The sequence below is a fragment of the Mytilus edulis genome, chromosome 9, assembly GCF_963676685.1.
Source record: "Mytilus edulis chromosome 9, xbMytEdul2.2, whole genome shotgun sequence".
In the NCBI taxonomy this organism is placed as follows: Eukaryota; Metazoa; Mollusca; class Bivalvia; order Mytilida; family Mytilidae; genus Mytilus; species Mytilus edulis.
In genome coordinates, this window is record NC_092352.1 from 41432045 (window position 1) to 41451749 (window position 19705).

At 33.3% G+C, this 19705-nt stretch overlaps 1 protein-coding gene across 1 annotated transcript; it reads right to left on the bottom strand.

Annotated features, from left to right (window-relative positions):
* Positions 1-15454: 15454 nt before the first annotated feature.
* Positions 15455-18361, bottom strand: LOC139488348 (toll-like receptor 4). Its single transcript, XM_071273882.1, has one exon. The coding sequence runs from the start codon at positions 18313-18315 to the stop codon at positions 15865-15867; it is 2451 nt and encodes an 816-aa protein (XP_071129983.1). The 5' UTR covers positions 18316-18361; the 3' UTR covers positions 15455-15864.
* Positions 18362-19705: the final 1344 nt, after the last annotated feature.

Here is a 19705-nt window from a genome sequence, read left to right on the forward strand (position 1 = left end):
TAACGTATTTGATTAGACCTTTTCTTTCATCGTTTGCAGATGAATATTAATTTTCATTTGGATTTAAATTAATTTTTAATAAAAGAGATAAATGTTTTCAAGAATGTTGCTTTATTGTAAATATGTATGAATTCAAATCTTTTCGCAGGTTGGTGTTATGAAGTCGCATTCCTTGGTTTTGTCGTTCCATTTCAGTGTCCCTGGACATTTTCGATCATATTTCACTCGAAAAACGCAAGTGACATAGGCTTCACAAGATTCGCATGACTGGAAGTAGCCAAGCATGTTCTTTGCACATTTCGTGATGCATGCTGAAATTAAAAATAAAATACATGTAATTACATGATTACTTAGTAACTATGTTTGATATATTTCTAATAGTGACCAGTATTATTTTTATTAATACAAATGCATCTTTACACTTTTAAAACAAATGACCATTTGATATGCAGGAATCAATAGTGTAAAAAGAAGTACGCATGCGTAGCAACAGTTTAAAATGAATAGTCAATCCCCAAACAATCCACCCTCCCAAACCAAGATAACACAATGGTTGTCCCTTAACAAAACCCCGTCTTGTGAGATCTTGATATTTTGATATAAGCGATTCGCCATTTTATAATTTGATAAAAAAAAGACTTGGTGCAAATGTACTTCGAAAATTTATACAGGTCTGCAAGACTCCATTTTCACTGGTATGTTCTATTGTAATGATGTTATACTATATGTATGTGCAACATGAAGAAAATATACTTACTTTTTGCCTTCACTTTTGCCTGAGCTGCAACAGAATAAAATGAAAAGAAAATAACTAAAATGAATAGATAAAAAAAATATCAATTCAATTGATTATACACAATACATTACCAGATTTAATCAGATTTTATAAAAACATAGCATCGAACATACGTTGTAGTTCCTATATCATTTCGAAAACTTTAATAGTTTATTTCAAACCAAAAGCAATACAGCTTATAGGTATATCATAAATATGTACATGTATATCATAACAGAACATTTTAAATACAATCGGAGGCAAGACTACATAGTATAAATCATTCAGAAGATTGTCATGAAAATTTTATATCTGTGGTGTACTTCAGATATTTTCCTAAATTAGACAATTCCGATACATTCTTTGTTGACAATAATTGAACTAATTAAAAACAGATGCATTTGTATAACAATACCTTTTTTGATATACATTTTTCTTTTATTGTCATATTTTGGACATTTCAAAATAAAATGAAATTCATCCTCGATGTCACCCTGGTTACATAAGATACATAGATAATTGTAATTAAGATTCGAATACTGTCCTGATGGTAGCCGAATTTTTCTAATGCTTCATTGTATGTTTTAAGTTTGATGACACAGTAGGAAAATGGATGGTTTTGTGCTCACGTAAAAAATGCTTTCTAAACCTAACTTATCATATTTTGAACTTGTATAATACATAAATTCAAATAATATGGATCTTGTGGTGTTTGTTTATGAGTCGGCTATTAGTGGTTTTTGTGGTCTGTTTTATTTTTGGCAATTCTTATGATTTGTTTTGTCGTTTTCAATAATGTACCCATAATTTACTTCCGATCAGACACACTAAAAATTATGCAAAGAACCAACATAGAACCAACACAGATCAATCCGTCTCTTATCTTTATTTGGTTTATTTTTTTGTCGCTTATGTTGGCTGATTTATTGAATTATCAAAAGTTCGATGGTTTGCAGAGATGATGAGGTTTTTGATTAGAACAATCCAAAAACCAGGTTCAACCCACCGTTAAAATGTCCTGTTTCAAGACAGAAAAACGTCAATTGTTATTCTATAGTTCGTTTCTGTGTGTGTTGCAATGTCGTTTGTTTTTGTTGTACTACAGTGCTTCTGTTGTTTTATTGTTTGCTTCTTATAGTTGAAGTGTTTCCCTCGGTTTTAGCTTGTAACCTGGATTTGTGTTCTCTAAATCGATTTATGACTTTCGAACAGCGGTATACTACTGTTGCCTTTATTACATGTATTTTTAACTTGTTTCTTGTTTCAAATTCAGAAAAGAAAAGAAATTATAAGGTATAATATCCAAGTATTTCCAAACAAGACTGATAAGACAATTTACACCTTTTTTTTTAAACATTATTACATATTCTAGCGGATATTTGAACTTGAAATGCCGACCTGTTTTTTTATTTGCCCTATGCAACCAGCAAATGCACGACGTTGTTTTTTTTACAATGCATTATAAGACAGATTGTTCTTTTAAACTATAAATCTTAAATTTCATCCTTACCATCAATCAAAGCCAAGAAAGCAAAAATCACAACAATAATTAAAAGAATCCTCATCTTTGATCAGCTATTACAACTTCCCCGCAGCAAGAACAGAGTCCAACAGATATGCGTGATACACCTGTTTCTATACAATAGATTTTATTGAAATGTAATAGGGATAATATCATGACCGATTTGTATATTCTAGGAATTGCATGCATGTTCCATATACGCCCTTTTATAGTTTGAGAGTTCTTGCATATTTATTTTTACATCAGCAATAATTTCATGACCATCTTATATCATATGACATATCATAGAATGTAAAACAAAGCTGTCTGTAAGACATTCATACCTATGTTGCTCTTACATGTATGACTGTAATAAGTGAACACATTATCAGTTATTTTGAATAATGAATAAGATTTTAATTCGTGCTTAACATTATATAGATTAGACCATTGGTTTTCCCGTTTGAATGGTTTTACATTAGTAATTTTGGGGCCCTTTATAGCTTGTTGTTCGGTGTGAGCCAAGGCTCCGTGTTGAAGGCCGTACCTTGACCTACAATGGTTTACTTTTATAAATTGTTATTTGAATGGAGAGTTGTCTCATTGGCACGCATACACCATCTTTCAATATCTATTAACGAATTTCAGTTGAAAATATATTAATGAACTACTAATAAGAAAATAAAATAACATAATCAAGAGTAAGAAAAGGAGTTGTGCAGGAGATTCCAATTGCAATGCTTATCTCTGTCCAGTTAAATAATTCATAGAGATTTGAAATAATTATGAGTTGCACCAGGGTAGTTTTCGGCACTGTTCCAAAACTTTTTTTGTATTACAGACAGCATGAACATTGATAGAATTTTATTTTGTTTTGTATTTACAAAGATGTGTTTATCCTCTATTTGATCGTTTAAGCGAATGGGTGTACACACAATCTAAAGTAAGTTGGTAGATAATCTTTTCATAAAAATCTCCAATAAAAATGTGAAGAGGTGATTTAAGTGGTTAATGACTTATCGCAACTTGAGGCACTTGTTTTAGCCATTGCGTTGTCAGTTTGTGTTCAATTTATGAGTTTGTATGTTTCTCTGATATCTTTCGCGCCTCTTTTATATAGGACTCCCTTTTATGGTTTTCCTAGATATTCTTGTATCACTCTGATCGCCTATTCACGAAATCATATATTACGGAATATGATGTCAAACATGAAGAAATATCCAAACGTTGGCTAATTCCGATAGATTATTAGTTGCGCTTGGACTCTTAACAGAGCCAATTTCCTTGTCGTCAGCCCTTGTATGTTGAAAAATACGTTTTTGACTTCTTTCCAATATCGATATCTTCTTGCAACATTTTTAAAGCGAAGGTTAATGCAAATTATATAGAAGACAAGCCATTATTAACAGTTCAGTTGCGAAACATGCCATTTTTATTTAAAACTACCAAAGTATAATGGCTAACCTCAGTCCTTTTTTTTCCAAACGGACGGTGCTCAGTTTTAAATATAGAGTTCTTGATTACAAGAAACATTGTTTACTTTTCATTTCTCGTGAATGATTGTTAACAGCAAGGGTTTAGGTAGAAGAGAATCGATAGCGAATTCAGGAAATAAAATTCAACAGTTAATCAGGCGCGGATCCAGCCATTTAAAAAAAGGGAGGGGTTCCCAACCCAGAGTAAAGGGGGAGGGGGGGTCCAATTATATGCTACCATTCAAATGCATTGATCGGCCAAAAACAGGGGGTTTCAACCCGCGCCACCCCCCCCCCCCCCCCCCCCCCCCCCCTGGATCCGCTACTGGTTAATGCACAAGATCGCAGACGTAATATACAGTTTTGTTCTCAGATAATGATTTTAACATTTCGTAAACATAATATAATGTGTGTTAACATTTATCAAATGATAAATCTAACCAAATAAAACTGGAAATATATGACCTGTCAATAAAAATGGTAAAAATGAAATGAAGGCAACTGCATGTATTAACAAGTTAACTATAATGATTAAAGTCAATTTAAAGACGAAGCGACGAATATTTACGATCATGGTAAGGAGACAGTTTTAATGAAAATTATTAAAAAAAAACGTGTTTATTTGTCTTTACAACATTTAATAATAAAATGTTATACTACCAATTAAGACACATATTTGAAAAAAATCAGAAGATAAGAAAAGAACGTGACTAAATAAAAGAAAAAAAAGAGAGTAACATGGGAAGTTCACAAAAGGAACGCAAGAATGTACATTGATAAATAAAAAAGATCCGTTCCTATTTTCCTCCATATTTTACATCACCAAATGCAACTTATCATCGAATAACTCAGTACTATTAAAATGAGTATCACGACAGATGCAACTAGTTAAACAGGAACTGCTTACCCTTCCACAGCATCGGAGTTCAACCTCAGTTTTGACGGGCTCATAATATGCAATCTTTAGGTATCTGTGTATAGCGTAGCTTTTCAATTTTTGGTCTTTCTTTTGATATGCATTTTCTTCGACTAATGTTCTTTATTTCGGCCATGGGAAATCCACACCCCCTCTTCGTATGGCGCAAATCTCTGATGAGTTTATTTACAACGAAATAATAAATTATTGGTTTGATATCAGTAATGAGATCTGCGGAGTCAAAATTATAGTTACATGTATAATTTTTTCTGATTGATTGTGGGAAGTGTAACAGCCAGTGGGTTTAAGAACAATCAGATTCTTGACGATTATTTCAATAAAATTTAAGACTATGATACGTTATCCTATAATTGTTTTAAAACGTACTTCTATATTTCCGTATGCCCCAAGTTTTTATGTCTGATATTCTCAAATGTCACATCAAAAGTATTTATAATTTTATTGGTAATGATTCATACCAGGAAGTTCTTATAGATAAGAGCACGCGTGGTCGTATACTTTTAATGCAGCTTAAAATTACATGATAAATTATGTAATTTAAAATCTTTTCTTTATGTACTTTCACAGTTTAAGATTTTATAACATGCGATAGTTCGACCTTTTGAATTATTTCTCCTTATCGACAGTACTTAAATTAAAAAAAACCGAAAGGTGGACTGTTCTTGAATTTTTGAAATGGGCGTAAGTAGCAGAAAACAGAATACATACTGTCGAGCGTAGCGTAGCGAAATACTTTTATAGGCGATATTAATATGATTAGAAATGATATATATTTTTCCGACCGAAGTGTATGTGTGTGTGTGTGTGAGGGGGAAGGGGTATGCCTTCTACGCCCTGATTGATTCCGCCACCGGTATAGATAAATGATAAGAGCCTGTCATATAGTGGCGCGAATCCAATTTTTATGCCCCACCTACGATAGTAGAGGGACATAATGTTTTCTGGTCTGTGCGTCCTTCCGTCCGTCTGTGCGTTCTTCCGTCCGTCTGTTCGTCCGTCCGTCCCATTTCAGGTTAAAGTTTTTGGTCAAGGTAGTTTTTGAAGAAGCTAAAGTCCAATCAACATGAAACTTAGAACACATGTTCCTTATGATATGATCTTTCTTATTTTAAAACAAAATTAATCTTTTGACTTCATTTTCATGGTCCACTGAACATAGAAATTAAAAGCGTGAGTTTCAGGTTAAAGTTTTTGGTCAAGGTAGTTTTCAATGAAGTTAAAGTCCAATCAACTTGAAACTTAGAACACATGTTCCCTTTTGGTTGATCTTTTTACTTTTAAGGCCAAATTAGATTTTTTACCCAATTTCACGGTCCATTGAACATGGAAAATGATAATGTCAGTAGGGCATCCGTGTACTTTGGACACATTCTTGTTTCAATATATTCTACTACGTGAAGTAGTCGTTCAGTGACTTTTGTCTCAAATAAAGATCTACTTATAGAAGTCAAAGAACTAGTTCCGTATTCAAGAAAATATCATTTGATTTATATACTAGTAAAAAGAGGTATGAATGTCCATAAATATATCAAAGATTTTTTTTTTATGAAAATGAATGTCACACATAAGAACACAAATACATGAAATGCAGTTAAAACAAAGATCAGTATGCTGTGAGCATGGTGAGAGTGAGATATGGGACAGAAGTTATAGTACGTGTAAGTGAGAGGTTTAGCTAGATTGAAAACTAGGTTCAATCCACCATTTTGTACACAAGAAGATGTATGTACCAAGTCTGGACTATGACAGTTGTCCATTCGTTTGATGTGTTTGAGCTTTTGATTTTGCCATTTGATTATGGACATCCTTTTTTTTTTAATTTTCCACGAAGTTCAGTATTTGTGCGATTTTACTTTTTAAAGGGTTCTTAAAACTGGTTTGATTGTTTCTTGTGCTTATAGCTTTTAAAGCCGACCCCTTTATCAACAATGAAGTCCTCTCAAATTTGATAGGCGAGTAAGAGTAATCTCACCTAACAATAAATATTCTAAAATAATTCCAGCTAGCATAACGGATATACAAAAGTTCTCTTTTAAAAAACGTCTATTTTTTTTTATAGGACTGGTGTCATCTTCTTTGCATTTTTCTTTTGGAATCGCGCCAAAACGTCATCTTTTTGTTTTTTACATCTTTTATATGATCGAATCCTTCTGATATACTATACGGTGTATGGTGTAAAACATTAGGACAAATATTTTTTTTTGTGTTTTCCTCATTTGGTGTCCATATCTGTGAGGTATTTGATAATCTGAGATAAATAAAAAAAAAGCTAATATATTAAGATATATCTTATGTTAATCTAAAAATATTAAATTTGGGTTGGCGTCAAATTTACTGGAATATTTTGTCTTTGAACGTGTTTTATTTTTATATAAATAATTTGCATAATGAATTGCAAACACCAAATAGAGCAAATACCTGTAAAATAATCCTATAAAAAAAACCTACAGTTTACGCGAGAGACGGATTTGTTCGCCTCTTTACAATTCTAAAAACTCTTTATTTTTTAAAACCTTTGACATTCATACTTAAAAGAAGTATATATGTGGGTAATGGATATTTAATAAAACAGAAATATGTATTCTTACTGTTTTGTTTATAGTTCACAGAATTTGATTTAATTGAATTTTGTAATTCTCAATGACATAAGCCGTATGTTTTAGTAATAATCAGCTTACCATTAAAGCAATACAGCTGGAGCTTACACTGAAATGTCAGACATTCTTAATACTATTCAAATGATAGGTTAAATAATTTTTACAGTAAAAAAGAAAAATAACAAAAATACCGAACTCATCAAACGAAATGTCATATTTCGAACTTGATACATGCATTTCTTAAAGTAGAAACTGGCGGATTAATTAAAACATGATTTTGAATCGGGAAAAGTAAAATCATAAAAATACTAAACTCCGAAGAAAATTCCAGAAGGAGAGTCCCTAATAAAATGTCAAAATCAAAAGCTCAAACACATCAAACGAATGAATAACAACTGTCATATTCCTGACATGGTACACTGAGAAATTTTCTTATGTAGATGATAGTGGATTGAACCTTGATTTATAGCTAGCTAAGCCTCTCACTCGTATGGCAGTCGCATCAAATTCCATTATATTGATAACGATGTGTGAACAAAACAAACAGACCTACTAGGAAAAAATGTCAAAATGTCAAAATTTGGGGTGCAGCAATCAAATAAAGAACTTCTTATCACTCAGGAATAAAAGAGGGACGAAAGATACCAAAGGGACAGTCAGACTCATAAATCGAAAATAAACTGACAACGCCATGGCTAAAAATGAAAAAGACAAACAGACAAACAATAGTACACATGACACAACATAGAAAACTAAAGAATAAACAACACGAACCCCACCAAAAACTATGGGTAATCTCAGGTGCTCCGGAAGGGTAAGCAGATCCTGCTCCACATGTGGCACCCGTCGTGTTGCTTATGTGATAACACATCCGGTAAATAGTCTTATTCGATAGGTCACATTTATGAAAGGGAAGGGGATTGTAGTTGAGTGTTAATAAATAAAACCTGGCAGAGCATATACATGAATGAATATGGTATACGTCAATGAGACAGCAACCTAAGAACACAAAACGCATTTTTAGATAAGAAATACGTACTTCAACATAAGACACATAGCTATTCAATTTAACAAGCTATATATACATTGCTCTTAGTAAAGAAGAGTTGTGAATAAATTCAACAGAGGTTATCAAAGAACTGCAATCAATTTTCAAAAGTTCATAAATGAAAAAATATAGTTTTAGTGAGAATAGAGGCGAAAGATACCAAAAGGGACATTCCGATCCATGTAAAAAAACTGACAATGCCATGACAAACAAAAAAAAACTGACAAAAGGACACACAACAGTATGCAAAACACAACATATAAAACAAAAGACAGAGCAACACGACCACTACCAAAAACGAGGTGCTTCGGAAGGGAGAGTAGATCCTGCTCCACAGGAACTAGCAGTGTTGCTTGATATTCATGCTGATAAAGTAAGTATTAAAATAAAACATGCCATAATTCTATATACATTAGTTTCTATTTGTAATGAAAGTCAGGTATTGCTTTGTTAATAGTTTTCATTACCTAGAAAAATCGTAACTTGGAAATATGCTGTATTTTTATTCTAACATAATGTAGATCAACTAGTTCAATAGATATAAAGAAAAATATATCTATTAATTGTTACCGTTGAGTTCAATGATTACCTTATACAAACTGCAACATTTAAAATACATAAATTTACTATTTTGTGACATAACAGCGGTGCAAAACAAGTTTCATAAATCAATGAAATGTGATCTAAATCAAATACATGTCATATGGAGATCATGTCACATCATTTATTGATTGGAGGGACATATTTATTTCGACAACATTAGAAAAGTCGTTTGACATGCTTTATATCAAAATTTTTCATAACATTGAAATTTATTCCTTACACCTGTAAAATATCTGAATTAATATGTTCATTTATACCAATATAAACACATCGGTTAACAAGGGATAATGGAAAGTGTGTTCAAAGATCAAAGAAGCCAGATCATTTAATTTCACATCCAGATATATGGATGATGTTCTTTCTATGAACAATCTAAACTTTTCTGATTGGGCTCCATTAAGATATCACCTAGAACTAGAATTAAAACACAATACACATGGCTTCATCTGCCTCATTTTAGACTTATAATTAGAATTGGACTCAACGGTCATCTCAGTACCCGAATCTATGACAAACTAGACGATTTTAATTTTAAAAATATCAATTCCCCCACCTTAATAGCAATATACCTACTTCATCTGCTTATGGGATATACATATCCCAGCTCATTCGGTATTCAAGAGCTTGTAGGTGCTTCTTAGACTTTGTAAAACGTCACCAGTGTCTGAGCAGAACGTTGATAAACCAGGTGTATGACTAAGAACGTCTCGTCCTTTATCTTTTTTAAAGAAAGGTCATCAGAAGATAACAAGATTTTGTTAATAAATATTCTGTATAAACTTTACAAATAATACACGATGGTCTTGAATTATAGATTCTTTAAAAACGTGTTATAGTGTTCTTTTGTGTGTCTTTTTATGAAAATGACTTTTTTATATGCCTATTTGTGTTTCTTTGTTACATATCTGTTTGTTTTTATAGTGATATAGATTATTACACAATGTTGACTGCTGTACCCCTATTTTTGACATTTTCCCCTATTTTATCTGTCTGTTATAGTTCTCACATTGTTGTCGATATAATTGAATTGTATGCGACTGTCATACAAGTAAGAGGTTTAGCTAGTTGATAAAACAGTGTTCATCCATCATTTTCTTCATAAGAAAATGTCTGTTCCAAATCAGGAATATGAAAATTGTTATCCATTCGCTTGATGTGTTTTGAGCTTTGAATTTTGCCATTTGATTACGAACTTTCTGTTTTGAATTTCCTCGGAGTTCTGTATTTTTATTAGTTTATATTTTTTTTAAATAATAAAAACCTCCACATAACATTCACATTTATATTTATACAGCTAAAAGCATCAACCTTTTCCCATCATGCGTGTGTTAAACGAAAACGACAACAATCCAAGAGAATGGTAGGGAGTTACTTCCTTATAACAACCATTTGTCTTTCTTAAAGTTAACAAGTACAGAGTATAACAGATACAAATTTACTGTGTTTTAAAAATAAAATACCTGTCTTAAAAAATTGGAATAATCTCATATAAACTATGATGGTACAGTTCCTTGGACTATTCATGTAACATAATAACTATAAGAGGATTAAAGTTTCAAAATTAAACCCACTAATAAAGCTAGGTTCACACTGCCGATCAGATCAACTCCATGATCCCGATTGTCCAAATTTCCACGACCAAGCTCAACCAAATTCTTGATCGGGCCTATTTACGACATCTACCCGACCGCCATTCGACTATACACGACCATAACTCGACCATTTACGACTCCTTAATGACTCCATCACGACTGCATCCCGACAATCTTACCACGATCTTTACTCGACTAGCTAGACCATATCAACTTTTCACGATCTCAGCCTGATCTCGACCAGACCAAATCGACCTGATGGGATAATCGGGTTTTGATTGGTCGAGTATGCACAATTTTAGTATAAAAACTTCCGATTTTTTTTATTCCCTGCCACTTCGGAGTGGGCATTAAGTGTTTCCCTTGTCCATCCGTCCGCCCGTCCGTATGTACGTACATGTACGTCCCAACAATATTAGTTTCCGTTCTGTAATTTTATTTTACATCAGCCAAATTTTCTGAAACGTCGTATACACAATGCTAATTACCATAAAACACAGTTCAAATGTGAATTTCGGGTGTCTTTTCTTAACTGAGTAATGACCCCTTTTAATGTTATATATGCTAGCTGGGGCATTATCAATGTCCCATGGACACGTGCACATTATCTGTTTATTTGGTTATATTCAGTAGAAGGTCAGAGTAAAATCATACATTTTAAATATCTACATAGAAATAAAGCAATTGGATTTGTGGGTTATAGGTGGTAAGAGCTAAGAGACAGGTTAGCTGTGACGGAGCTTGAAGAGTGCATAGAAGACAAACAAAAAGGTGTAGACAGCAACGGGCGCCAACAGACCTAGGTGAGGCAGTGACTGACACGACGACCACTGTGTGGGCAGTATGAGAGACTTACACTAACTCAACAAAGAGGAATCCTATGCTCATAAAAACTTCCTCATAGAGAACACTGATATGTAATGGTAGTTGTATTGCTCTTTCTTTGGAAATGACATCCCAAAAATGAGATTTGTCACTAGATTAGTACTTACTAGTTGTAGATAGCAATGTACATAAACTTTACCATCCCCATTTCTTTGCTTTCTTGCAAATAAAGCGTACGGTTTGTGTCATATATGTGCATAATTGTGTCATCAGTATTTTCCATTGATTTGATATCCAGTAGTTGAATGCGCATCTGGTTCAAGAAAATTGATACCGTTAATTTTATTACTATCACTGGGTCGATGCCTCTGCTGGTGGACTATTAGTCCCCGAGGGTATCACCAGCCCAGTAGCCAGTACTTCGGTACTGGCATGAAAATACGGATTTTGTTTTTGTGTTATTAAAATTTGCTGTTACAAAATGATAGAAATTATTATAAATTAAGGAATGTATCTCCCTCATGCAAAGCTCTGATTCCTTTCACGGATTTGGCTATACTTTTTGGACCTTTTGGATTATAGCTCTTCATCTTTTATATAAGCTTTGGATTTCAAATATTTTGGCCACGAGCATCACTGAAGAGACATGTATTGTCGAAATGCGCATCTGGTGCAAGAAAATTGATACCGTTAATTTTATTAAGGTATCTATTTTCTTCTTGCTAAGAGGGCAAAGATGTCACATTTTTCCCAAAATTTGTCCCAATGTAGAATTTCAATCCCCTGGAGTGATACCTGTTCTAAAACTGTTTACAACTTTACATATATCTATCAAAAGATCAAGAGTGCATATCTTTCTAACCAAAGTTTGGTGAACGTAATTATAATGTGTGCCGTTTGTTACAGAAGTAGTAACAAATGCATCGTTTGGTTAGAGGGGATTGACATTTTGAGTAATTTAAGACATGTAGCGGGTGTATATTTTTCAAAGTTTATGCAAACTTTGCAAAAGTATGTTAGAAACAAATGATCAAAACATGTGCTCGCTGAACAGTTTGTATCCCTAGTGTTGGAATCGTAGTCATCAGCAGTCTAACAGTGAATGCTATTGCACAATTACTTTCATCAAAATCCGCCGGTGCCAATGGCAAAAATGCAGGATTTTCTCCACTTCCGGAACATCTGAGATCATCTCAGGTTTTGTTGGGTTACGTGTTGCTAAGTTTTAAGTTTACTATGTTATGATGACTGCTGTTTTTCTTCTCGTCGGTTTTCGTTTTTCGCTATGGCTGTGTCGGTTTGTTTTCGACCTTTGAGTTTGATTGTTCCTTTTGTGTCTTTTTCCTCTCTTTTAAAATGTTACTTTGCAAAAGTAAAGACACTTACTGTACATGGAGGAATTGTTATACAGCTAAAAATAATGTTGCCAATATATTTTTACGGAAGCAGAGTTATGAGAGTTAATCAGATCTGCACACACTTTTAGAGAATAATGTAGAAGTCAAGTGTTCTCGTGTATGGCCGAGAAGAGGTCGAATGTGGTCGCGAAGGGATCGGGTATTGGTCGAGTTGGTCTGGGATAAAATAAATATAAAAGTCGCAGTGATCTGGAAGCGATCGGACATTGGTCGAGTTAATCTGGAAATGATCGGACATTAGTCGAGCAAAGGTCGACATGATCGAGTAGTGATTGGTAAATTTTTTGTATTTCGACCAAACTCGATCTCTTCGCGATCTTTTCCCGATCAATTCGATCGCTACTCGACGAATTTTTGATCTCTTCTCGAGTGACTTGCTTCTCGATCCTTACTCGAATGTTTTTGACATGTCAAAACTCTCGGGTAGAAAGCAAGATCGATAACGAGCAAGGTAGACTATCCCGAACATTCTTGTCGGTTGGGTCAGACCAGTCTCCCGATCACGTAATTTGTCTTGATCGGGCTTGATCGAGTTGATCTGATCGGCAGTGTGAACCTAGCTTTAATAAGACAGCTAATTGATGAATTTCTGTCAAAATTTAAATGTATCATCCATTAAAGTTTCTTGTTCTCTATCGTTTTCCTAGAAATGCATACTTATTTTTTTATAATGTAAGATTACAGGTTAATCATAAGAGGTAAACAACACGCATATGTTCATAGTATTGCCCAAATGTCCTTTTTAGTGTTGCAAGTAAAATAGCGAAAAACCCCTGCATCCGTCTGGTCACGCATTGTCTTTCAAGATATTGCGTTGCTCGATCTTTCACGATCAATTTTCAAGAGCAAAAGGAACGGTTTCAAGGACGAAAAAAACCTTTTTATTCAACTTTTCTTTCTGACATACCAAAGATTGAGTTTCAATAATATCATTACATATTGGAAATTTACCATTTTAGGCACAATTTAAAACGTGTTTTTTTAATGAATCTCAAAGACTTGTGTTGCACCTTCTGTGTTTTCTCATAAAGTACTGAATACTATGTATTTTTTTTATCTTATTAAATAAGATTAAGACAATACTAAGTAAAGTTTTATTGAGACAATGTTGAATCATTTTGACAGATATATTTTTTTGGCGGATTTAATCCGCGTTTTGAAATTACAGCAGATTTTTTCACAGATTTTGGAGTAGAATCTGATCTGATCGCAATGCTTGGCCAAAGTTAAGTATTCTTTCACGATCGTTTTTCTCGATAAACCGATTGATAGCCGTGGTATTCTAGACTGAATAAATATTATCAGGGGTTGTATCTTAAGTTATAGCCATGTTCTGCATATTTCATTTATGATCGACAATAAGAGCATGATGTATTTTATGAACTCATTTTACTGTTGAATACTTTGCGTAAACTACGTTTTATATTTGAGGTTGCTGTCCCATTGACATATTCCCTACATCTCTTTTCCTATATAGTTGGATAATTATGTGCGCCTACAAACTATACAACTACGGCAATATAGCGAATCATTTATTTTTTCTTTATGTATTGTATATTTCTGTAGTTTTTTTCTAGTTTTTATGTTGATAATTTCTTTTCAATTATTTCAATTGTATTGTTTTTGTTTGTGGTCTTTGAAACTCATCACAATGTGTTTCTATATTTTTTTAAAGTATGACTCAAAATGTAATGGTATGTTTACGCAATAGTATGAAAAAGTTGATTTATTCCATCACACTTGCAATTATTTCCGACTGAAAAACACTATAAAAGCATACACATTTTAGATTTGATATTTACCCCGAGGAGTTTTGATTCAAAAACAGAGAAATTATATCTTAACTTTGAAGCAATGAGAAAGAGAATTATAACAATCTGATTAACATACAGATCCAGTGTGTCCTACCGAATTAGACTATTTACCGGATTTGTTATAACATAAGCAACACGACGGATGCCACATGTGGAGCAGGATCTGCTTACCCTTATGAAGCACCTGAGATCACCCCTAGTTTTTGGTGGGGTTCGTGTTGCTTTTTCTTTAGTTTTCTAAGTTGTGTCATGTGTTCTATTGTTTGTCTGTTTGACTTCCTTCATTTTTAGCCAGGCGTTGTCAGTTTATTTTAGATTAAAGAGTTTGACTGTCCCTCTGGTATCTTTTGTCCCTCTCTTGCTTACAAGGATCTGAAACGTTTCATTGTACTTTCTGTTTTAAAGACCATCAGGTTTCTCTGGTTTTGTCGGATTGATACACAACTTCAAAATATTTGTAAGCTGAAATATCATCGACTGGTGCAATGATTATCAGAAACGAAAGTAAGATGGCTTGTTGTCAGATCCTTATTAGCAAAGCTCTGTATTTTAATTAGATTGGCTTTGTTTGTTTGTCTTTTAAGCCATGGTACTGTTGTTATATATGCGACTTATGGTCGGTGATGGCTCTTTTGTATCATTTCCCGATTAATGCTCAAATGTGTCTTATTCGCACATCAGTTTTCATTCTATATTAGCGTACTGTTTTTCTTTTCTATATAAAAAAAAAGAACCCTTTGCAATCAGTATCTAACATGTATGATGTTACTGCAATAACTTTAGCGAACCAATTTTTTTATTGCATCATATGCTCATTTCGACAATCAGTGTCTCTTCCGTAATGAACGAGTCCATACTATTCAAAAATGTAATATCAAGTTTGTTTTATTGGTACATGTATATCAAAAATGTAGATTAATATTACAGTTTATTTATGGTTGCCCATTTTCTAACTTGGACTGCCAATTCTAACCCATTCAGTTCCTTAAGCATATTTTACGATTGGTTAGTCTACCTTGACTATTAAGTGTTCCTTTTGGCTCAGGCTTATTTTTCACGTCTATTTCCTCTAGTGAGTCGACTGTTTCTGTGAACTCTCGGACTGAATTCTATTTACGGAAATTCATGTTATTCCTTTTTCGAATTATTAATACCAACATGAAATATTTAAAGATAGGCTTTGTGTTGTTGCTTGATTCTAATCAAATAGAAAAAAACACCATTGAAAATAAGACGTCTGTGTTTTCTAAAATTCCCACACATTTCATACTGCCATTTGTTACGGTTTCACAGCTAGATAAAGTTTTTCCCAAAACTGGTGACCACTGAACGCTTTAGTAGATTCACGGACGATAGCGTCTGCTTCTATACATGTTATCCGTTCCCAAATATTTATCAGATCACTGGGCATTTCCGATGGTGGAATATCTTCGAGCAATATTATAATTAGTGGCTCAAGATTTTCTTGAAACATTTGCATACGTGCCATGTCGAATTCAAATTTCCCCCATTTACTTTTGAGATAATTGTTTGTCATTACAAAAAGGACTTTTCGACTATCTTTGATTGCACTTACGATATTATCAGCAATATAAAGTCCAGCTAGAAAATCACGCTGATGGAGACAGAGCTTAAGGCCTTTCTCTTTCTCAAGAAAAGGAACCATTTTATCTGACACAAATTTTTGGTCAGTGTGATGATAACCAATAAAAGCATCATACGTAAAGTTGGTACGAGTGTTAATGTCTTTAAATAAGCGATATTTCCACCGAATGTTGTAATACCAATATTTTAGTGCTATTCTATATTTACAAAACCATGACGCCATTATTACAAATATAACTACACTTGATGATAATATAATAGATATTGTCAGATATGTAGCTGACATGCATTTTAACTTTGTTTCACGAAGCTTAGAATACGCCATTATAGTCGTCCGAGTTGATCCATCCGTATCAAAACATGAATAATTCCTGTCTGCATCAAGTTTAACATTTGTTCTAAATAACCATTCAATAAAATCTATAGTGTCGCAGTTGCATTTCAGTGGGTTTCCTGATAGAAAAATTGTCAAATTGCACCCGCCGCTCACCGCCTTGTCGATATCATCCATCAAGTACTTGTGTATATATTCTATTTTGTTTTTTCTTAAATCCAAATGTATCATTTTACGAAAATCTGATACCTTTATTGGAATATCAGTAAAATCATTTGTATCCAGAATAAGTTTTTTCAATGAGTGCCTTTGATGAACAAGAAATTTAGAAACAGAATACTTCAAGTTATTGTGAGAAAAGTCTATATATTCTAAGTGAACCAATCCATGTAATAAATTTTCAAACTCACCATAACCAAGAGGATTTGATAATTTTACGTTTTGGAATGTCAGATGATCTAGGCGTTTAAAATATCTGAAAAATGTTGGTGACAACAAAGAACAATCAGAACCGGAAAAGTTGAAGTTTTTGAGGTTTGCAAAACCCCAAATCGTCGTGTTGCAAGAAATATAATGTTCATTTGCAAAATCCAACACTTCAACATTGTACCCACCGACTACTTTCACTTTTGGGGGAAATTTTGTGTTTTTTGTGATTATGTTTGAATAGTTGATGAATTTTAAAGTAGATGGTAATTTTATTGTAAACCCGCTAGGGGTCCCAATCAAATTATTTTGTATAGTCTTTTCACCAATTAAGGAATAAGGATTCTGCGAAGATAAGTCCACATATTTTAGATTACTCAATAAATTCAACTCAAAAATATATTCTTGGTGACGATTGAGGGAGTTTCCTCGCAGGATGAGTGTTTCGATACAGTTTCTATATTTGATGCCATGGAGAAAACCAAGACGGATTTTAATTAATGAATTCGATTCTAATGAAATTTTTCTGGTACAAATATTACCTAATAATGCACCGTCTCTTTCCGAAAGTGTATCAAAATGTTTTCCATAATAGAAATTATTTTTGTTCAAAAGTATTGACGACATATTATGCCCTCTGAATGCAACAAAAGACGGAAGTAAACTACTTATTCGTATAACATGGTTTTGGTATATACTGATAGATGTCAAGTGCTGTAATGGGAAAAATGCCCCGGTTTCTACTTTGCGTATTTTACATGACAAAGGAAAATAAGTAATAGGTAATCTATGTAGGTACTTGAACGTGTCATTGTGTAGCATTTCATAGTTACAAGGCTGTAATATAAATTGTTCAAGTTTGGTTAACTTTGAAAATCCCTTTCCAAATTTTTTTCCGTTGATGCCGTTTAAAGATAAAATTTCAAGACCTACTAAATCGCTCAGTTGTTTGTCTGGATACTGAGCAAACGCATTGTAACGTAAATCCAATCGTTTTAATTGAAACAAAGACTGAAATACACCATTAGGCAATGAATCGCTCCTTATAACGTTATGACTTAAATCTAACGAAGCTAGTTCAAGTAAGTTGTAAAATGCTAGAACTTCAATCCTTTCAACATAAGAATGAGATATAATCAATTTCCGTAGAAAAGGTAGTCCTGTGAATGAACGATTATACAGTGTCCTAATACGATTCCCACGAATATCCAAAATTGTAGTATTTTCTGCGCAGTCGTCGGGTACTGAAGAAAGATTTTGATACACACAGAGACAATACACATTTTTACCGTCTGTATGTCTTTTACAAAGATCCTCGGCGAAAACGATTGTCAGTAAAACAACAGACGACACAATGTACTTCATTGCGGAAATTAACAGTGAAAATTTTAAAAGTTTGGAAGTTTGAACTTTTAAAGTAAAATGTTTAATAAACAAGGAAGTTTTAATTTACACTATTACAAAAATTGTTTAAATCTATTAAGATGAAGGTGATCATATTTCTATACCCAACCAACCTTAGGGTTACAACGATTAGAAAACTAACACTTATGATACCTCAATTGAATAAAATAGTGGATAATATTTTTCCCTATAACGTACTTTCTGTTTTAACTCGACATGTAAAAAAACCAACAAAAAAAAAAAAAAAAAAAACAAACCAAAAAAACCAAATGAAAACATCGAAATTTTACAAAACCATATAATCTTATTATTGACAAAATAAAAAAAATGCCGAAACAAAATTGATCGATTTGTGATATTATCGTTGTAAATTCATATTTATAATGGTCAACCAATTGATCGATGCTACTGTCGATAGACGATTTGCCCCCGAATGTACTGTCAGCCCAGTAGTCAGAACATCGGTGTTGACATGCATATTAATTATATTGTCATATTTATAAATTCACTGTTTGCAAAAGAATGAATTATTCGAAATACTAATGATTAAGAAGTCCCCGAGGGTATCACCATCCCAGTAGTCAGCACTTCGGTGTTGACATGCATATGAATTATATTGTCATTTTTGTAAATATGCTTTTTGAAAAAGAATGAAGTATTTCTTATCCCAGGCTTAGATTACCATAGCCGTATTTGACACAATATTTTGGAATTTTGGGTCCTCATGCTCTTCAACTTTGTACATGTTTTGGTTTTCTAAATATTTTGATCTATGTGTCATTAATAAGACTTATGTAGACGAAACACGCGTAAGGTGTACCAAATTATAAACCTGGTACCGTTGATGACTATTTACATCACTGAGTCGATGCCACTGCTGGTCGACGTCTCGTTCCCGCGCGTATCACTATCTCAGTAGTCAGCACGTCGGTGTTGATATGCATATCCATTATATTGTTATTTTTATAAATTTCTGTTTGCGAAAGAATGAAGTATTCGACATACTTAGGAATTTCATATTCCACGTACAGTTGTTGTAATATCGTTACTCAAACGATATTACAACAACTGTTCAGCCATTACATTTAATATACAAGTACGTATTTCCGCCCAAGGCGACGTCACTGACAATACGACGTCGACAATAGACATGTACAATAGTTGGAACGTTAGGTTCCCGCGATAATCTCAACATACTGGGTCTGCAAAAAAGTAAAAATTATCACAATGTTCTAAAAATCTCAATTGTCCATTTTATCCTCGGACATTCGTTGTGCATTTGTACGATGTCTCCTGTATTTATTAATTGTTCATTTTTTCCGATTGTCCTCTGAAATTCACGTAAAGACGT